Source organism: Vanellus vanellus (assembly GCF_965231255.1).
Source record: "Vanellus vanellus genome assembly, chromosome: 2".
Classification (NCBI taxonomy): Eukaryota; Metazoa; Chordata; class Aves; order Charadriiformes; family Charadriidae; genus Vanellus; species Vanellus vanellus.
Genome location: NC_138906.1, coordinates 9,549,809 through 9,572,073, shown reverse-complemented (window position 1 = coordinate 9,572,073; position 22,265 = coordinate 9,549,809). Strand labels below are relative to the sequence as shown.

General features: G+C 43.5%; 1 protein-coding gene across 1 annotated transcript in view; it reads right to left on the bottom strand.

Moving 5' to 3' along the window:
- Positions 1 to 402: 402 nt before the first annotated feature.
- Positions 403 to 22,265, bottom strand: part of DPP6 (dipeptidyl peptidase like 6) — a gene marked incomplete at its 5' end in the record, with an annotated part of 441,826 nt that continues 419,963 nt past the window's right edge. The window contains 10 exons of the mRNA XM_082479426.1: positions 403 to 718; positions 2,267 to 2,340; positions 2,440 to 2,512; positions 5,007 to 5,065; positions 5,938 to 6,043; positions 6,947 to 7,001; positions 7,733 to 7,927; positions 9,861 to 9,930; positions 12,272 to 12,370; positions 16,638 to 16,685. Of these exons, the coding sequence (XP_082335552.1) occupies positions 572 to 718; positions 2,267 to 2,340; positions 2,440 to 2,512; positions 5,007 to 5,065; positions 5,938 to 6,043; positions 6,947 to 7,001; positions 7,733 to 7,927; positions 9,861 to 9,930; positions 12,272 to 12,370; positions 16,638 to 16,685 (926 nt within the window). The 3' untranslated portion in view covers positions 403 to 571. The remainder of the gene's footprint in view (positions 719 to 2,266; positions 2,341 to 2,439; positions 2,513 to 5,006; positions 5,066 to 5,937; positions 6,044 to 6,946; positions 7,002 to 7,732; positions 7,928 to 9,860; positions 9,931 to 12,271; positions 12,371 to 16,637; positions 16,686 to 22,265) is intronic.

The window sequence follows — 22,265 nt, the reverse complement described above, 5'->3', positions numbered from 1 at the left end:
ATGACAAACCTTCTGAACGTGGGAAAGAGCAGGCAAGTATGTATGAATCAGTATCCTTGAAAGTAATTGTGCTATAAACTTTTCCATGTATTAGGTTAGATTTTTTTTGACACAGTGTGATGCTAACTATAGTAACCTTAATATGGATGACGGATTTCACTGCTACTGCTTGATTGCTTGAATGCAAAGAGACATTAAATCTTCCAGTCCTCAAAGCGGTTTCTTGGGGTGTTCCTTCAAGTTCGATGTCTTACCACCTTCATGCTAGAAGTCACTTCGTGGCAAACAAAAAATAAAAAAAAAGAGAAAAAAAAAAAAAGGGAAAAAAAAACTCACAAAGAAAAAGATGATGTTGGTTGTGATGGACTAATTTCAGACAGCAGTTTCTGCTGAGTTCACCATGCTTAATGTTCTTCCATTTAGGAAGGAGTTGCTGTCAAGTAAAGCAGATGCGCTGCTTTCAGTTTTCTTTAAATACATGCTAACGACGTAACATCTCTTTCTTCAGGAAAATGATCCAGTTGCATATTGTTAGAGAGATCTGCCTTGTGCTTAGCACGGACAAGTAGGGTTAATCGTCGTCCTCCTCCTCTTTCAGTGGGGCTATTGGGAGTTTGTCCTGAACTTGGAAACACGCTACGAAGAAGTTGACGATGGAGTTGTACAAATGCTGCTCCAGTGCTGCATTGCTAAAGTAATGGCTTTCGTCGGGGTAAATCTGCAAAGAAACAAGAAAATACACACCGTTAGGAGCTCAGAGTCTCGGGACTGACCAGCCATACCTGCAGCTCAAACTGGCCTGCAAACCCACTGCTTCTCCTCAGCACCGTCTGTCTTTCTGTAGATGCACATAAGTCCAGGGTAATTCAGGCACCACAGCACTCTGAGCACAGACTTGCAACTCCCTTCAAAAATAACTTTTTTGGGGGAGGATTTTCCATTTAATTCCATTCTGAACAAGTTCAGGCTAAGCAGAATCAGGCTACACTTACAAATAACAGTGCTTGCTCCTTCTAAAAACTGAAAAACCCAGTGCAAGTCTGTGGAGAGAAATGGCGTTAGGTTTTACTGACTAAAATGAGGGAGCACATTAAAGAAAAAATGTCATTAAGTAAAAAACTGAAATAAAGCTTGCTGGAGAAGTAATTAAATGGAAAGAATGTGGGAAGCTAGAAATGAAATAGTTTAAATAAAATTTTACATTTAAATGGAACAGGTAACTTCTGCACACGTTGAAAGAATGCAAGAGGATCATAATGGGTTGTCTAGACTGGGATATTCAAGGGAAAAAACAATTAGTTTCTGCAGGCAGGACGGAGGTGTCTCACCACTGGTCCGAGTACCTCGATCCAAGATGTAGATTCCTCAGCCCTCCGTTCAGTCCTCAACTAACCCTTGACATGCGTCAAGCCCATTGGTGCCTTCAAGCTCCAATGTACTAATGCTTCTGCATTGGGAAATACGCAGGGGCACCTCGGTCATTGTAGTGCTCACCAAATCCATGCCAGGCTCATTGCTTAACTCCTGTGTCTGTGCTTCACTCTATCTGCCTTCGGAGCATGATGGAGTGAGCACATCCATCACGTGAAGCTCCACAGAAATGCAGCCAGAGGGAGCTGGTATTCAGTGAATCAACTGTTAGTAGGACTTGGGCACTGCAACACAACCATCTACACTGCGCGCAGCAGCATGGTCCCTGGCATGGTTCGATCCGGGGGCAGTTGCACTCTCTTGGTGGTGGCTTGAGATGTAGCAGAGGTCAGGGACCATCCCCATGGCTGGTGGATGGGTTCATTTTGGAAGCTTTAATGGCTCGGACACAGGTCATTCAGCAAATCAGAGATGTAATTCCGCAGAAAGAGGGGCCTTCCAGACCGCAGCATGTTGTTTGCAGTGGGATGTCAGATTTCAGACACATTTCTCTCCTTAACTTTTGTGTTTGATTTAATTTAGATCCCCATTTCCCCGTAATTCATCCTGAATTTAGCCCGTTTTTCCCAAAGAAAGTAAACAGGCACCAATTCCTTAGAGACGTTTCTCTCAAATCCTTATTTTCTGTAATTTAGTAACTGTTCAACAACCGTCCAAACCAAAATAGTTGAATCAAATAAGCATGGGAGTACGTAGGAACACATTATACTCTGGTGCTACTTCTACTGCCAGGATGAGTTTGCAAGTGGCTTTCAAAGCCTGCTTCGTAACAGCAGTCTGAGTTCAAACTGGCAAATAACTGTTAAAGTATGAAAAAAGGAAACACATACTGTACCTGCAAGCTGTAATTAGCCTTTGCCCTAATTAGGTGTGTGATAAGGTCCGCAGTATGCTGAAAATGGATTTTTTCTGTAAAAACAGATTACAATCATTAAAGAGGCAAATTTAATTAAGAAAAATCAAAGCCATCCCAAACATATAATGAGCTCAAATGATGGGCTAACTTACCATCAGCAGTAGCATGAATGATCAAAAATGTCTGTTCCTTCAGTAATGAGACTCTGTGTGCTAATTTGGTGATCTGTGAAAGTAAAGGTTGCAATAAGATTAAAAATCTTGCTAGAAACTAGTAATTTATATGGAGAAAATGGAAGCACTTAATTCCATTTGATGCTTCATCACAAGGATAACAAGCAGACACCAGCACAGCGTATTCTCTTGGCTACTTGAATCACTCTGGAGGTAAAATAAACCCCCACCCTGTCCTTCCAGGCTCAGTATCAGCAGCAGGAAGAGGCCAGAGACCCTCGTCTGTTCTGACAACGTTCACCGAAAGCCTGAGCTGCAGAACACATGGAAAATGTCAAAGTGAATTTTCAGTGAATACAAAACACTGATGAAAAGCGTGCCCAGGTGCCTATGCCTAAGAACACTTCAGAGAGCCGGAGTGACTTTGGTATAGTTTGAAAGCCAACCTCAATGAGCTTTGACAGCCCTGGGGAGGATCTGATACTAAATTCAAATGTCCACTGCTGAGAATGCCTTCACCCCCAACTGTCGTGGAGATCCACAAGGGAAATAGAAACCCGAGTGACTGCAAATGGTACTGGGTAAGAGAAATCAAGGACTTCTCTACTTTTTGCTGCATTGTTCAGAAGAATACAAGTCTCAAGGAGACTCCAAAAGACTCCAAAAAAGTCTTGGAGTGGCAAAAGGAATATATATCTCAAATCACAGATGTTGCTGCTTTATCGGGGAGCAGGGAAGAGCAGCTGTCAACTTAATTCTTGTTTCCTTCACTGTTTAAATGCATGTGCCATAGCTCTCATTGACTTACATGAGTTAATGCATTTTTTCAGTTAAGGCACCTTTGTATGAATCCTATTTTATCCTATTTGTTTTCATCTTCTCACTGTTCTATGTGGTTTCCGCAGAAAATAGACAAGTGCATCTCCAACAGCGACAGGACCTTCCATGCCTGGCTATGGAGGTCAAATTAGCTGACTAAAAACATTGGCATGTATTATTAAGATATTGTCACTGCCATTTTGCATTACAGATTATGTGTATCTCTCCTGATTTAAAAGATAAAGCAACCCTGAACATTAAAAGTGGCCCTGTGTATTTCCTTGGTGCTAGAGGTAAGTTTTTGGAAACTTTGGTGGACGCAGGCCTGCTCTGGCTTTCTTGCAGCTCCACACTCACAAAGTGTTTGCAAATTTTGCAAGGGTGCACTCTGATCTTCCCTCTATTTTTGGACTTAAATAATGAGTTGTCTCATTCTCAGATTGCTGGCTGCAATGCTTAAGCCTTGTGACGGTGTAGCCACATGTCTAGCACTCTGTTCTCCCCCTGTATGGCTCCTTCCTTTCTGCGCCCTCAGTTGTAACCTACCACAGGACAATACAGATTTTTTGGAGTCTACATCATGTCTTGAATTATGTGACCTTCATAAAGTTCATGTCTGGTCCATGGGTTAGGAGCAGTTCTTCTCCCTAAGCAATTCATGGTTCAACTGTGGCGTGTAGGAGACATGCATTAGTCAGGGTCCGTACCCAGAGCAGTGCCGTGCTCTGCAGAGAGCTCAGGTGCTGTTCCTAGCAGTTAATCCCAAGTCCACCAAAAGCCCCACTATTTGTTTTGGCCAGCTTTTTCACGCACAAAGAGCGCGTGGCAATACAAAGCTCTCATTTCTGGAATATTTTTCCTTGCTTTCACCTCTATTGACCTGCCTTCAAAATTCTAAAAGGACCAAAAGAGCTTGCAATGATCTGGAGATCATGAGCGCAAAACCTGAGAGACAATGAACTCAGTATTTAGATAGCCAGGAAAAGCTTCTGCTGCGGGGGCGCAGGGTGCTACTTGCCTTCCCTGTAAGAAAACAATTTCAAACTTTTGCTGCCTTCACGTCTTCTACCTGAAGACAAGGCTTAGTAGGCTTAACAATGTTTTCTGTGTAACAAATTTTGTTCGTGTGACTATTCTTTATTAGGATTTTCCTCCAAACAACTGAAAGAAAGAAGACGTGAACCAACTGATCCCATCATATATATTAAACAATATCTTCGTTAATTGGTGCCATGTCTCCTTTTCCACGTCCTGCTCAACTCTGGCACAGAGTTCTGCCTACCTGAAATATCACATCTGTGCTTACTTTGAAAAAGCCAAGAGAAGCTGAGCTTCACTTGACTCTGGGTCAAAAATTATACCTCAGGGAGAATGTGGCAAGACCATTGGGGTGAGCTTTAAAGGAGGTCGTGAAATTATGTCCACTTGGGCACATGTGAGTCACTCAGCCTCAGCTCTTCCAATCGGTAAAACTGGAATAACTGTATTTACCCAATTCAGAGAGGCAGACGTAAAGGCTAATCAATAAAAAACATACCCATCATTACTTTTAAGACCACGAAAGCAGTAGGCAGGCCGGAGGCCTCCTTGATGCCTTTGAAATATAGAGAGTCTTACTAATGAGCCCATCTTGCATATCCTTTTTCCTCCCCAAAAGAGAAGACATTGAGGAAGAGTTAAAACCCTGTTCACATTTTATCAGGGAAATGCAGTGTCCATGTAGTTACCTCATATGCTCTGTTATCAATCCCATGCAAGCCCAAGTATCTTTCAGAAAAGGCTGAAGCTTGAAAAGAAAAAAAGAAAACATCTCTTTCAGTCATAAGTGAGTACACTGGTGCTTCTGAGTCAAATATTGCAAATGCTAAAGAGAATCTTTTCTTCTAACGTCGCCTTAGTTGCACAAGACATTTCTGAAAGTTTTTGAACATGCACTAAGAATATGTATGATACCACAGTCTCTCATTATCACCACGTACTTATGGTTTCTAAATAAGTCACAGAAGAGCCTTTTTTTTTTTTTTTTTTCCTTAATGCAACCAAGATATGAGAGGAGAAGAGGAAGAGCACTATCATGTTGTGTCCCTTTCTCCTTTCACATGGGGCCGTCTCCATGAACAGTCTACGGCAAGCTCCTGTTGGTCTCGGGGATAGCTGTACAGGACCTGAAGACCGGCTTAACACCACTGACTTTCATGGCAGTCCCCTGATTTTCACTGGCACTAAATGCAAAGGGAACTGGTGTCGCTGACAGAAAGGACCACCATGTTCAGTGGAGTATTGCCAGCAGAGAAAGGACAAGGTGGGCAGGCCGGACTGCAACTCCCACGGATGGATGGTCCAGGCAAGAAAGAAGAGTGGTCAAGGCAGTGGTGCAGGTTGGTGTCAGAGGCTGGAGGGGATTAGAGCCAATTCTCCTTTATTTAAAAGGAGTGAGTAATAAAAGTTACTTGATTCCTCTGCCCACAATGACTGGTCCCACGGGTGCCAGCAAAATGGCTCTTGAGGAGGTAAAAAGGGTTTATGGCTGGTCTTAAGAAGACACACAATACAAAACAGTCAGGATCTTGGGGAGGAAAGAGAAGATAACTGGGGAAGGTTAGAGCAGAAGCATAATTTGTGGTCAGCAAAATCCATGAGTTCTGGGGTGGGGTTTACCATATAGTTTGAAGTCCGTCAGTGGGGAAAGAGCAGCTCCACAGGCGAACACTTGGTTCTCTTCGCCAGCTGGAAGCATGTAAGTGCTCAGGTAGCCGCCGTAATCCTGGAACACAAAGGGGGCAGGGGCGTCAGCGATCTTGCCACGAGGCACTGCTGCTTTTGGGTACAGAAAAAGGGCAGCTGAGGGATTGCAGCAAACTCTTGGCCATTATAGAGCCTTTAACGCCTTGCCCTGAAAAACCACGAAACAAGGGACATCTCCCTGGCTTCAGCACATGTGGCTAAAGATGAGCTCTATGCTCGTTGCACTCTGCTGAAGGCAGGAGGGTTGTATGCCCAAGAGCTCGCCTCTTTTCATCCCACTTCATGGCTGCAGGTCTAACCAGATATGTTACCTCTCCAAAGTATCACCCCAGTCTTTTGTTATTTAAAATGGACATCACAATTTCAACGTCTGCTGTCAGCCTGTTAACGATTCACTGCAGAGATGCTGCTGTATGCGCAGCTCTCTTCGCCCACTCTAAGCCTGTATCTCCCACAATAAACAATTTCTACTCACGGTCACATTCTCATTTCAAACCGTGTGTACTTTGCAATTGCAGTTTCCCAGCCGGGCATACAGCCTCGGAAATCAATATTGTTGTTGTACATTTGTACGACATGAGCTAGATCTACCCACATTCCCCTAGGCCTTAAGGGACAAGATGAAGATGAAAATGAAATGAAAGTTTGCAAGGGGATAATACAATTAATTATCTGACAGCGTTTTTCTGACAAATAGTAACTTTCTGCACTTGGCAGTTAATTAAAAAAAAAACCACCATTGACGAATACATTAATAAAATGAAAGCTTTCATCTTTAACATCTCTGAGCAAGAAGCAGTCTATCTCTAAAATAATAATAAAAAAGTCACCACTGACATATTCAATAAATCAGGATTTAGCTCAGCTGCTTAGCCACAGCAGCCAACTAGAACAGCACAGAGGAACAACGGGAAAACATTACCTTCCCAAATACACCGACTCGCATTTTATCTATGTAATGCTCCTTCAGCATCGTCCTAGAACATGAGAAAGGAGAAACAATGGGTTAAAAATATTTTTGCCTTAGATACAGCAAGCGTAGTGTGATTTTTTGAATTTGGGGTGGCCGCAGAAAAACGATGTAGACAATCTAAATTCACGCTGCTACATGCTGCTTTCACATGAGTTTCTGCTTGATTTAATCTTGCAAGCTCTTGTGTTGGACTTGACCAAGCAATGGCAACAAATAACCTGCACTACCTCTGAAAGTCATAATAAAGCTGATGCTATTGCACTACTCTGACAGTGTTTTCAGCGTGATTATGTGCAGAATAAATCTAACGACATGGCAGGACCTGGCATTTAGGGTTTTGCACAGTTTTTTTCTGTTTTAAAAAGTTTAAGGGTTTAAAGATGGATTTTTTTCAACTGCCAGGCCAGCAAAATATTAATATGAGAGCTGATATTCAAGCTTACTTGTTTGTAGCTGTATGACTGTACAGAGCTAAAAATAAATAGGCTTTGAACATGTGATACAGATAAGTGTGCTCTAATTTAGCTCTGTTTCGGGCTTGTTTTTCTCCCCCTGCACTGGCTGGCATGAGCTTTCTCTCACGTGCCATCACTTGGTCACAGCTCTGTGACTACATCGTCCTTCCCTCCCATCTCCTTGCTCTACCCTACACACCATTAAGGCAACCAAGACTAATGACAGTCTTGGGTTAATTATCAGTAATGAACTAATTTCTTCAATAGCAGTGTCATTCACCGGACAGCTTCCAACTGATCCTTCTCTTCCAAAAGGCCCAGCCTCCTCTTAACCTCGTGCAATAGCTTAGTGCCTTGGAAGCCACTCCCGCGGCCGTCGAACTTCAGCACGATGGCGTTGTGAGAGCTGACCATGACGCTTTCCCACGTCACCTCAAATCTCTCCGTTACGATCTGGCTGCCAGGCGTCCCGTCTCTGAAACAGAAACAGTCATCAAGCAAAGGCGACGGCATCAAGGACGGGCCAAAGGCCCTCCCCGGGGCCGTGAGCTTGCCGTGGCAACGGGGACCGGCATGCATGGTAGGGCAGGGTAGACTTCAAGAAGGGGACACCAGTCTCGGCAACGATGACAGGCGGAAGGCTGGTTGCGCGGGGGTGGAAGCTGCAGGCTGGTTTCTCCTTCCCTCCTTGCACAGCAACTATCGCTGCGCTAAGCTGAGCTTTGAACAAACCTAGCAAGCACATCACCAACTGGGCAGGTCGTGAGATTTCACCTGTGAGCAAACCAGGGCAGCGACACAGAGGTCAGCTGATTTTTCCCTGTTTATATCTGCTCTAATCTATAGCTATTTTCTACGTTTTTTTTTTTTTTTCTGGTGGAGGGGTTTCTGTGAGGAGCCTGGCTTTGGGGTGTGCTAGCACTGCCAAAATATGTTGGATGGAGCCTGCAGATGTTAATGGTCCTTTCCTTTACCAGCAAGCATTGGGGTTTCGTTTACTGCCCCCACGCACCCAGCCCAGACCTTCCTTCTCCCACGGGGTTCTCCAGAGCGGCTGTAGATGGAGCTGTCAATCACTTCTGTCACCGCTGTTTCACAACAGTACAGAGGAAAAGGATGCTTTTAAAGTGATAAAACTAACAGCTTCAAAATGCCCAGGTTGGCCCAAAATTGGTGGGTAAAGGGAAGAGGTGGGCAAGACTCCCTCTTCACCTTTCTGCTTAGGGCCCGATCCTGTACAGGGGAACTGCATTGACCCTACTTGGCCAAACAGCTCAGAAAAATCAAGAGATGATGATAAGTAATATTTTAGGAATGGGATTACTGTAGAGCCACGGGCACTTCCATCGACTTCTTGTCCTTTTTGGGGTTCTTGGAGACATCAGGCAACTCACTGTAGGATTTTAACGTGCATGTGACTTCAGTCATTTGCATTTATTCAGGCGAGACCCAGGCACATCCAGCTTCAGAGGCAGCCTAATCAAGTGTTGTTAGCTTGATGAGTACCAATCTTCCTCAAGCACTTGTATAATGAAGTACATTTTCTCTGCAGTAATTTTGTGATGTAACGACATGCTTATTGCAGAGTTTTTGTCCTTCATGGAGGGATGTGCAGGATGGCGTTCAGGCACTCAGCAGGCATTCATCACTTCTGCAGGAGGCTTCGCTCTCGTGGGGCGTTCCCCGGCGGGGAGCAAGCGATGCAGTGGGATGCAGCCAGGGCCAAGCGGGTTCTTCCAAGGTCAGTGACTTCCCTCCCCCAGTTTCTTTCCAAATTGCCAGAAAAAAGCTCAGTAATGTATATTATTATTACTAAATGTTGCATAAAGAAATACCCATCTGCTATGCCTGCCAGGAGGAAATCCTACCTACCTAATATAAATGCTAACGTCGCGGAGATCTTCAAAGGTTTCTAGCTCTCTCTTTACTGTCACTTCACGGAACACCGGCATTTACACGGGAAGGATGGCTGCATGAGGGCATCTAAAATTTAAGCTGCAGTAAGACCGACCGCATCCCACTCTAAAACTACCTGTTAAGTGCAGGGTGAGCACCCTAAGCACTGGGACAGAAAGTCAGTGTCCATCTTTTATTCCTCCCCCTCCTGTTTCTGCCCCGCAAATTATTGAATTGCAAGTGTACGTGGGACAACCTTACAAAATCCTACAATTTACTCTGCAGGGTTTCACTGGGGCACCCTCCTGGGACCTGAAACCCTGGGCTCAAACACGGGAGAGAAGGAACCTACATCTAGCTCTGAGGTGAGACAGGGGGTAGGGACCAACGTGCTGGACTTAGGTGCTAAAGCAGTCTGGCATTCGTTGCATAAAATATATCTTAAAAGGCTCAGATCGTGGCCGAGCTGCCCTAATAATGTGAACAGAAAGAAAGGACGAGTGAGAACTTACACAACCAAAAGCAAGGGGTAGTGTGCGGTGTCCGAAAAAGTTGCTGGCTTTAAGATCTGCATTGGTAATTCTAGATGAGAAAAAACCAAATAACAGCATGTCTTCAGTGTGGGAACGCTGACATAACTCTAATAGATTTTTCTGGTGTTTTGGCCACTTATGAATAGGAACAAAATGGCATTTCATCAGTTGCACTGGTAAATAACACCTTAGGAACACAGATGTTGTCAAAGACAAGACCCATATTATGATAGCTGAGGTGACAAGAAATGTAAATTGGGAGTAGAGCGCGAGCTGTTCAGTCATGCATCACTTTTACAGCATTCAATTAACATCTGGCAATAGCTATAATTTTCTTTTTTTTGGCAGCTGGATGAGTGACACAGCCAGAAATCAATATTTCAGGGCAGCAGAAGAGGGGGAAAATTGGTGATGAACATGATAATTTAAAACCCAATTAAGTATGGTGCTGGGGGAGAGAATAGGATTATTTTGGTATAATGGTGTGAAGGCAGATAGAGAAACATGTATTTTAATCCTAACTTCCAGAGGGCTTAATTTTGCTGTAAACCAGGAGGTAACTGTGCTGAAGCCCACGTCATTATACTGGCACTGAGTAAGTGAGGGACGTGCTCACCAAAGCTTCATTTAACTGCTTCCTATGGCTTTGTATCCATAGCCAAAAACACTGCCATACAAACCCTTTCCGCATTAATGAGACCACATTTATTTTAAAAATGTTAACTACAATCCAGATTAGCAAAGGCCCAGCAATTAAATCGGTATTAGGAGCATTTTCAGTAGATTAATACACAGATTAACCGCGTGGTTTAAGTGGTTTGCTTTGCAATCGTTGTCTGACACTCCGCCTAATTAGTTATTCCATCTGAATGCTAATAGCTGCAAATTGGATCAATGGCCCAGGGACAGCCAAAAAGGCCATCGCTTGACTTTAAATATAACTAAGAACTACGTGCAGCGTTCCCACTGTTGTTAAACCCAACGCTTTGAAACCAGAAGGAGAGCACAGAACAGCCACGCAGCTGCAGCCAGCTTGCATTTATTACACACACACACATATATATTTTAGGTTAAATGACCAGAATCACACTTCAGTGATACTTGCAGTTAAGAAATTTAGCATCAAGCTGAGTTATTCCTAATAAGCTGCCAGTGCCACTACAAACTGGCTCACAGTGGGGATGGACATGATCTTTATGATGGGCTCCTTCCCCATCTTCTCCTGCCCATACGGCCTGGAAACGCGCGTCTGTTCTTGATATTTCAAGCACTGATTTATGTTCCTAATGCTCCTGTGGCAAGCAGAACGTTTTAGGGCCATTATGAACCTTTTCAAATGGCAACTGTCTCTCAACCTTTGCTTCACATTTCATAACAGCTGGCAAGGGTGGACATCGGTGACCTGCCATCCCTCACACCTCACTGCTTTCATTTCACTGCACCCGATCTGAGACGTGTGCTCCTTTTTGGCATGGGAAATATTACGGGTCATACTTTGAACCCAAGGTCTTTGGGTTATTTTGTTTTTTTTTTTTTTTTTTTTTTAGAGTTGCCATTATACACATAAACCGGCATTTTTGAGAGCTATTGCACAACTCTGAGCATGTGGATTTTCCACATGTAGGTAAGATACCTGCTTACAGCCAGAGGAGATGCTTTGTAGGTTGTTTCAGCTACAAGTGCAGAAACAGGCAGAAAATGCTTACACTTTGGCTGTTAGCCATTAGGCTTTTCTCTCTCTCTGTCCTTTTTGGCATATAGATAGAGAATGACTGATTACACAGTGGTACAAATAATGCACCAGCTGCGGATATAAACCGCTCCAAGTTTCAGCCTTCCTTACTCCAGGTGAAATCTCTTTTGGCTTTTCTCATAAAGCTGTTTTTTTCCGACCCTATCAAATGATATGGCTTTCTCAAAGAATCCTGAAGGACTCTGATGGGCAGTCGTTGGCGAGTCGTCTTCATTCACTGCAGTTCCGTATTGTATACTGAAAGGCTACAGCCAGTGAGTGCATAGGGTGTCCCACTTCAAACTCATCTCAAATAATACAGCAGTCCTGCTAGGGCAAACGCCTTCAACAATGGGGGCACCGCACCGTGTCATTTTCTGGAGTGGCTTTTTCTCTACAAAGAAAATTTTAAAAGGAAAAAAACCCCACTCCTATCATTTTGCCTTTCTTCGGCTGCGTTCTCATGAAATCCCGGCTCTGTAATAACCTCCTTACGTAGCACATCCTAAGAGAGTGCTTTGCAAACTGTGTGAGTTTATTGAGAGCCAAAGTCATTTTTCCTCCTGCCAGTCTAGCCAAGATGACTGTATCATTTCACAGCAATAGCAGTAAAAAAAAAAGAAAAAGAAAAATAAGAGAAAGGAAAGGCACTACTTACTGTAATCGTCTATCTTGATTTCCATGTATTCTACCTTAGGCATTTGCCTGTCATTCACAGTCAGCTGCACATTTTCATTTACCTCCAACTCAAAAATTTCTGAAAGAAGAAGGACAAGATCACAAAAACTCTTGGCATTGTTTGTTAAAAGTCATTTTAACATTTTAGAGCCACCTTAATATTTGTAACACAAGTTTCCTTATGAAAAAATTTCCTTCCAGTCCTCACAGATGTCTAATTCACTTACGTCTTTGAAACCCCTTCCAGGTTCCGTGTTGTCAAAAAGCTATAATCCTGAAACCAGTGACATTCAGCTGATTTACAGCAAATGGGAATGTGACCTTCTGTGTTGAGGCAGAACTATGGGTCGCAGTCAGACATCCACCTGCCATGCAAAGCTAGATATCAAATGAAGAAGTCCTCAAGCCTGTGCCCAAATTACATATAAGAAATGGGGAAAAGGAGGAGACCATGGAGGGCTCCAGGACAAGGTGGTGCTGTGACACAAGAGAAAATGGAAAGCCATGGGGAGAGAAGGAGAAAAAGGGGAGAAAAAGGAAAGCCATGGGGAGAGAAGAGCGCACAAAGATCATATAGACCTGCAACATCAGGTTCTGGAGCAGTCTTGGCTTTCAGAGTGTTTCAAGAATTGTTCATTTTGCTTGTGTGTCTTATCCAAGGACTCTGGGAGTGAAATAGAGGATTCCTTCCCCTTCCTAGAATTTAACCTTCATTGCCCACATCCTGGCCATGTGCTCTAACTGCTGAGCTGCTTCTAGAAAAAGTGGCCACCTCCAACATCAGAAAGAGCAAGTCCTTCCCAGCTGGTAAGGAAAGGGTCCACCTTTAGGAGACATTTCAGGTTGTATGTCCTAGGCTGTGAGAAACGTCTCCTAGTGATGGTGAGGTTCCTGAACCCCGTGGAGGAGGCATTCAAGGGCTGGGGGGATCTCACTGTGGTGGCAGCGAATCCTGGTCTGGGGACCCCAATGCAGTGCTCACCCCCGTGGCACCAGGCTGGGGTTGAACCAGGGGGATCCGGGGCATTATCTCTGCCATGTGAACCCAAGAAGGGTTTGAGGTTTCGCACCAAATTATGTGTTTCATTGACCGTAACGTCCCTTTCGAGACAGACTGATAAATGGATGTGCAACCCCAGCTCCTCAAATCCTACTTATGGTACCCGATTATCATGCTGTCGTTGCCCGTCTCTGCTGAATAGGCAGCCACAGCACAAAAAACACGCCCTTCCCAGTTCATACATTTCACAGGTCTTTCAGCAGTAGTATATTGATTCAATGACTATTCACCCTGCTTCTGCAAAGCCTGGCTCATCTCTATTGAAACCACAACCCCCGCAAAAGTGCCAAAGCAACTGCCTATTACGTTCAGTTAAATATTAAGATTCTCATTTAATTACGGCACACACAAGTAGCTTTATCAGCAGAAAGGGGCTTGCTACGTAGGGGAATTTAGTCAAGCCGTTTTATTTGTTCATATAATTGCATTCACAGAAAGCCAGGAAGACTGTGGAGGAAATAAAAAAGATTGGCATATCTCCTAAAGGACTTTCTTTTCTGCTTTAGGACCACAGGGAGCTTGGGTCTGTGGAGTACAAATGGTCATTGCTTAATTAAATGTAAGCACGCTATAATATTCAGTGCAACTCACTATTATCAGATTATTGCAGAATACAGAGGCAAACTCCCTTTATAGAGTAATGGACTCATATTAAATAAGTAAATTCAGCAACACGCAACTGTCAGTTGCCCTTTATTCAAAAGCAAAAGAATGAAGGCGAAAAAAGGAACCAGGGGAAATGCTAATCATATGCAGAAAATCATGAATTTCTGTAGGGGATGTGTTCTGTGCATGACTAGATCGAGTTGTCTATGAAATAAACGCTACGTGCATATATCTGTCAAAACAAAACTAGACTCGGTGAGGTTTATGTTACTTTTTCAAGCCCTTCATTTGCTGTTTCTGTTTTATAGTATCTCTCATTTTATTCACCTAAAAGTATTTTATAAAACTGTGCAGAAGGCTATAACACATGGCAGCACTATCCTGCACATGCTCTTACAGCCCGTCAGCCATCTCCATGTCTATGGTAAAATTCAGTTCTTGTGTTTAAGGGGGAAAGAAAAGAAAGTGACTTTGGCGCTGCAGGTCAGAACCGGCGCTCCTGGCCCTGTGGCAACACCCTCGGAGGGCTGGAGAGCCTTGTGGGCATCACCAGGGTTGCTCTGGAATTAGGCTCAGCCAGGGCACGGCCAAGCCCAGGTCTCTGCCGGGAAGAAGAAGAGCTGATACACCCTCGTGCACAGACCGAGATGTGAGCGGTCACCGGTGCAGAGAGGCTGGAAAGCCAAGGAGCTTGCAATTTGCTTTCAGTATTACTTAAAAATGCAATTCTTGTATTTTTGTAGAGCGGGGTAGCTACAAGCACCAATTTTTGGACATTTATAGCAGAAGTAGTGTCACAAGGGACCAGACCGGCACACGGGGGCTATACCCCCAGCCCACTATTGCCAGCAGCAATGACCCTGGCTCCACAGTGAGAGCCCTCCTCCGGACAGCAAAATCAGTCAGCTCCATCATGGCACTTTTCTCCAAAAATTATAGACCGGTGGGGAAACCGAGTCACAAGGAAATGAAATATTTATCTCACGGTCACCCTGTACGCAAGACGATGGCAGATGGTCTAAGCCATGGTCCAGGGTACATTGTGCTGCCTTGCTTTGGCAGCAAAGATCGCTCTTGCTGCCCTTACAGGACAGTTATGGAACAGTATATTGCTTTAACCTAACTTGTTCCAGGATACTGCTAAATTTTATGCATGTCTTTCTCTGCAAAGGAACATTTTAATTGGAAAAAAAAATATGGAAAACGATGGAAGGATAAATTAGAGTTAAATCTACAATACATCTCGGTAACAATATTGGACACTGTTGACACGAGATGGAACACTACCGAGTATTTCTCTTTTGATGGCAAAGGATACAATGTGCCACAAATCTGAGTTAAGTTTGATTTAAAAAAAATCAATCAGAATTTGGGATTGCACTCTACATATCCTGCTTTCAAGCAAAACTTTTGTAGGTGGGGTAAGGGCTTGAAATGCACATTGCCAACAGCAATTGAGAAAATAGGGAATAAAACAGGGAACACAAAGAAACTGTATAAAGCAAGATTGATTCTGTACTTTTTTCTTAGATGTCCTGGTGCCACAGGAATCTTTCCTTTGACACTTACCACCTTCAGGTGGAAATGAAGCAGCTCAGCATTTCGCAGAAAACCTTTAATTTGAGAGCCAAATTCCCTGGTTTGCTCGGCTCCTTTGCAGAGACAACAGCAATGAGTTGCTGTAAATTCAGTTAAGTGAAACTGGTATCTGATAAACTGGCCACGCACAGAGCAGCTAGAATAAAGGTGTTGCTTATTATTTGGATCCTAGCAATGCCTGAAGTCCCTAGCTGCAGGTTAAGGCTGTGGTAAACTCTACATTAAAATGAAAGATAAGGGTCTACCATCAAAGTGACAGGAGCAGATAAATCTTGGTTTCACATACGACTCAATCCCACACCCTGCTACGAAGTCTCCTGAGACTCATAAAAGAGAGAAAGGCGCACCTTGGTTTAGGACCCCTGTAGAGAAAGGACAGAAAGGCTGTCTGAAGCTTTCTGCCACCCTGACTTGGGCTAAAAAATAGATCTTTCTTGATAACTTGTATTGCTACAGGTGTGAAGGAGGAACCCCAGAAATCTCACGGCTCCCTGAGCTCTACAGGGAGTCCTAACCAGTCTGGTAATGGCTGCATCCGGTACCAAAGGTTCTGAGGAAAAAAAAACTTTATTTGGAATAATTCCAGTTTCACACTGGTGTAGATGTGAATCATTAGCATGAACAAGCCTTAACAAACAATAAGTGCTACAGTCCCCGTGAAGAGATCAGGAAACCGGGCAGAGGTACAACTTGTGGCACTCCTCTGCGTTATCTCTTTCAACCTGGTCATAGCTATCAGAGTGATTTTTTTTTGAGAATCATAGACTAAGTTAATATTTCTTATTTTTGAGTAGGACGTAAATCAATATTTGTGAGAGAGTAACAAAAAGAGAGACATCTGGACCGTGCAGTTTTTAAGGAAGTTGGTAACAAACATGATGCCCAAACCACTGTCTTCATACCCCAAACAGAGAGCTTTTGTGATGGCAGCGCCACAGCTCTGCAAGTCCCTCTGACTTGAGGAAGACTTGCATTTAGGGAGAGTCTGGGCCAGTCCAAGTTTACCGAAGAGGAGCTGCATCTCAGCGTCCTGCCTGGCTACTTTTCTCTGAAGAACTGCAAGGCTCAAACCCATACTTACTCTGTGCATCGGTTGTGTTGTGAACAGTCACCATCGGGACTCGGGGACCTTGAAAAGAAGAAGAAAAGAACTCGGTTAAATATCTATCGAAGCACACACAGATGCACGTGAACCTGGTTTTGAATTCCATGGAGCTGCAGACTCCTGAGACTCACTTTCCATGCAAGAGTAATCTAAAAAGCAAATCACCCTGGTATTAGAAAGAGTCTATGAATAAATGACAGTACTGTAGACTTGAAGACTTGCGAGGTTTCAAAGCCCTTTCCCAATGGACCACTAAATGCATCTTTCCCTAATTTGTAAACATTATAATTAGCACAAACACAATTAAATCACTCGCTTTTAAATTTATTCTAATGACACCCAAACATCACAGCACAAAGCATTTACATTTTGTATGCTATGGATAACTGTTGGTGTTTTGCAAATGTTTTGGTTTGCTTTTCAAAATGAATTAAACACCAGTTTGGCTTTCACACTAAAAAAGACCACATATGCTGTCTTAAAATGCAGCATTTGGGTATTGAAGTCAGTCAGTATTACACAAAGAGGATTGTCATTGCTATGCAATGCACTTGAGTGAACTGCAGAATTCACTGCCGTAGGATGCTACAGTCTTTAGGAGGCTACAGCCTTCAGCACAGGGTGCCGTAGGATGCCATAGTCCTTAGCACAGTGGTCTGGATTCAACTTCTTGTTTGGAAAGGCACCAGGGGGCTGACTGATGGAAAAATGGGATGGTACACGAGATTAGGTTCATTTTGTAGTCGTCAGCTTCTTTCTCTCTGTTTTTCAATTATCATCTGCTGACGGCTCTTGGAGACAGGATGCTCGGCCAAGATAAGCTTCAGTCTGACCCAGTACAGCCACTCATATGTTACTGCCATACCTGTTCATAGCTCTTCCAATGAGTTTGAAAATACTGCTCAGGGAGATGGAAGAAGCACTGCAATGATGAATCGCTTAATCCTTAACCTCAGAGATAGTGGTTATCTTACTTTCCTTCTCCTTCCTCATAATGTAGTATGATGCAGCACAACGCCAAGTCCACCACTGAACCACTAAGCGGCACATCTACGCTCTTAAATACTTCCAGAGATGGTGACTCCACCACTTCCCTGGGCAGCCTGTTGCAGTGCTTGACAACCCTTTCTGTAAAGAATTTTTCCCTTATATCCATCCTAAATCTCCCCTGGTGCAACTTGAGGCCATTTCCTCTTGTCCCATCGCTTGTTACTTGGGAGAACAGACCGACCCCCACCTGGCTGCAACCTCTTTTCAGGTAGTTGTAGAGAGCCATAAGGTCTCCCCTCAGCCTCCTTTTCTCCAGGCTGAACAACCCCAGTTCCCTCAGCCGCTCCTCATCAGACTTATTCTCTAGACCCTTCACCAGCTTTGTTGCTCTTCTTTGGACATGCTCCAGCACCGCAATGTCTTTCTTGTAGTGAGGGGCCCAAAACTGAACACAGTATTCGAGATGGGGCCTCATCAGTCTTCACGACAGCACTTCTCTTTTGTATATACTGTATTTCCAGTTCAAACTTACTATGCAGTGAGGGTGTGCAGCCGGTGGGGATGGCAAAATTTGGATCCATCTGTACAAAAGACCTATGGAGGAAATGTTAGAAATCGTGTTTCGTACTTTCTCAGGCTCCGACAGCCTGGTGGCATGCTGCCGGCACGCAGGGGAAACCCGCCGTTGAACTACACTGAATATCGAAAACCCCGACCTTTTTTAAGCTTCAAAATTAAGACAGTTTAAAGAGGCTTGGTATTCACTGACATTCAAGTCCCTTTAAGGTGCCTTGGAGTCCTTCAACCTACAAGCAAATCCTCACCAGTCATGTGCAGCAGCTGGCTGAGAAAAAGCCCCTCAAATGCTGTAATTGACAGCGTGCACATAAATGGCAACAAAACTGGGCTACTGCGAGCCATCCATACCGGTTCAGTAAGTGAAGTAAGTTCTTGAGAGCAAGAAAGACTTTACAGCGGTATAATTGTGTCAATGGTTTTCCCCGTGCTGCCGAGAAACCACATCCCATTGCATACAATCAAGAGTGTTTAATGTAGACCTTACCTATACAGAGAATAGGCAAAAAAAAAGGTTTTATTTATAATTAAGCTGACCGACATAGCAGCCTGACTTCTGTTTCCTAGTAATTGAGAATTTTCTTCACTAACAATCCGATTCCTTTGTTTGCACCGTTTGCTTTGAATGCAGCTAAATGAGAATAATGCACAGAGGAAAACTGTGCTTTACTCATCAGGATTTAGCTGAATTTACCTTTCTACTAGCAATATACATTGATTTGCTGACCATATTTATTTATAAATCTCCCCTGCTTTTTCCCTGCAGTCCCAGAAAAGCAACAAACCTAATAAACAATTCATCACGGGCATGATAAAATCATCACTGAAAATAAAAGGAATCCTCCCAAATGACTTCAATCGGAGCTAGAGCAGCCCTTTAATTAACACAGAAATGCCTAACAAAAAGAAAGGAGCAAAGAGAGAAATACAACGCATATAATCCTTTCATTTTCTAATTTATTTTTGCTTTTTGTGTTGGCACTGGAAAAACTGTGAGAAACCAACAGATAAAGAAAAAAGCCAGTATGTAGTTTAGAAAATTCCATGTATAATATATCGTGTTTCCTTAGTATGCCACTACCTTACTGTCATCTCCCCAAATCAGTATTTTAAAGTGAGGTCCCATACAAAGATATTCAGTTTGAGGTAATGCCAAATAAAAAAAAATTAAAATATGCATCAGTATCCTTGGAAAAGTAGACTTTCGAGTTGCTCAATTTTTATTTTTCAACAAATGAGGAAAAATGGTAAAGACAAATCCACAGAGTAGAATCATCAAGTCTGTGAGAAACATTACTCTCGATATTAAATATCCCCAATGATGACATTCCAGTTAAACAATGCATTTCACTTGTGAGTGGGTTGAAAGTCATTAAGAAGAAAAATCACTTTTTTTAGGAGTGACGTAAATTGCTTACTTCAGTGCCAATTTTTAAAGTAGAACAGCATAGTTACACGCTACACTGTCTTTTATTACACACACACACGAAAGTCTTTCAACACTCACAAGCCGAGTGCCTAACGCCTGACAGGGATAGAACAAAATTCTTGAAATTAGGAAGTGTATATTCATTAGCTGCCTCCCATACTTTATTTTTAAACCTATAACGGTGTGACAGTCCCATTACACATGCCATCTGGTAAATGCCATCCACTGTCATTTGCGGATCTGAGAGTGAAACCTAATTTGTTCAATGAACTGCTGGGAGCTGACAGAAGCAGAGCGAGGACATCCTCTGCTCCGTGTCTCCTCTCTCCAGAGCCCTTCCAAACGGGCTTTGATTGGGACTCCTGAGCCCTGGCACATTCTGCTGCTTCTGTTCTTTAATCAGAGCTGATGAGCGCCTGGCTCTGCCCGTCCCCCTCGGAAACTTTGCAAATGCTCTGCTTCTTGCTTACAGAGGTCCTGAGTGCACGTGAGCATCAGGCGCCGGCTGGATGTAAGCATTTGCCTGTGCTCCTTGCAGAATAAACCACAAAGTGCTCCGCTTTAAGAAAATGAAGCAGATACAGAGCTGCTCTGCCCCTGGTGTGAAAAGGTAAGAGAAGCCCAGCACACGCTCCATCACCTGGGTGACTCTTCCCGAAATCATGCTCACTTGAGTATAGGAAGTTCCACCTAAACATGAGGAGGAACTTCTTTACCTTGAGGGTGGCAGAGCACTGGCACAGGCTGCCCAGGGAGGTGGTGGAGTCTCCATCTCTGGAGACATTCAAAACCCGCCTGGACGTGTTCCTGTGCAACCTGCTCTAAGGTGTCCCTGCTCTGGCAGGGACAGGTTGGACTGGATGATCTCCAGAGGTCCCTTCCAACCCTATGATTCTATGATTCTATGAGGGGATGACGATGCTGTCGGGCTTCTTTCCCCGGCCCTGGCTGCAGAGGGGCGGTTACAAGCAGGGCAGTGATATGCCTGGAGGGGTGGGACCTGGAACTGCTGCTCCCTGCCACATTCCCCAAACTTTTTAGGATGCTGGGTGGCACCGTACGGGCTCTGTAACCCCGTTATCCCTCTCTGCATCCCTCTGGCAGGAGCAGGATGGGGTGCGCTGGAGCATCATCAGCTGGAACCGCTTCCCTGGGCTGGCAGGCTCCGCTTCCCTCTCCCCTGATCCAGCATCACACCAGCTCACTCCAGTAACGTGACAGCAGTTTTAACGCTGCTGCTTTATTTATAGCTTAAGAGAAAGGAGCAAAGCTACTGGCAGGAGAACTTCTGTGTGTATAGACATACTCTATACATTGCAGGATAGACACATAGTTAATAACGCCGCATAAATCTCCAGTTACAGGAAGATTTTCAATTAATACAGCTAAAAGTCTGGCTTTATCCCAAAGCTTTTGACTTTAAAAACTTTACTGTCATTATCCATGCTATAAGTAAATTAGGCCATATCACTGTATGGGCAAATTTATCAGCGAGGAAGTACTACCCGCCATGATCTGAAAGGGCACAGAAACTCTGTGCCCGAGTAATTTGACAAGTAAAATCATCGGCTGTGGCTTATCATCAATTTTTTAAGCGGCTTTCATTATTATTTCCAAAAAGGTTATGCTTAAACACTATCAGAAAGAATTAACTCTAGATATTTAGGTGGTAAGGTATAGGCTTCCAGAACAAAAATGGAAAATCACACTGTTTTGAACAAAATATTTACAAGATGTTTGTTTTGTAATACTTTCAAGAGAATATCCCACGGTATTCCTGATGTTTTCATGCTCTAAACAGCACAGGGAATTATATCAGTTGTCACTTTAAAATGAAAGTACTGATTATGAAAAGAATATTAAGCAAAATTGCAAAAAAGGTAATAAAAGTTACATAAGTGTTAAAAGGGGGAAAAAAGAGGAATTGTCTTATTCTTCTCATCCTTATTCTCAAAGGCTCTGACGTGGCAGATAATTTCAGACCAGAAGCTAAATTCACAGTGTGTAAACAATGAAAATTCAAATACTCTCTGCCAGCGCCACCAGCATATCTCTTAAGCGCTGATGAACGATGTAAAAGAGCAGCTGCGAGCAATGGGAGCTGAGCAGGTCTGGCTCTGCACAAGCGAGATAATTGGCAACAGCCATCTCTGTGTACAGATTCCAGATCTCTTTATTTGCTAATCCATGAATTATTTATACGTGCTGCATAAAGTTCGCATGTTGGGGTGATATTATCAGCGCAATAAATAAAGACATGGGGAGTTCTGCGAACCGCTGCTCACAATTAAAATATTTTTCCCATTTACAGTATTTCCCGGTCTATGCTACAGACAGATGTTCGTGCTGTTTGCTTTGGCAACCTTGTTGACACAAACATCAAACAGATTTGTGCTGCTGTTCACCCTCCCCGAGGCATTTAATTTTTTAATCTAATCTTGACTTCCTCAAATGTAACTTGTCTTGTAAAATAATCAATATTGCCTTGTTCTCAGGCAACACGCGGGATCGCACAAACCACACCGATAGCACTGCTTGTTTCTGCCCCGTCTGATACTGGTAATAAATTTCGTGCTCACTTTATACAGAGCAGAAATAAATCTAGTTGT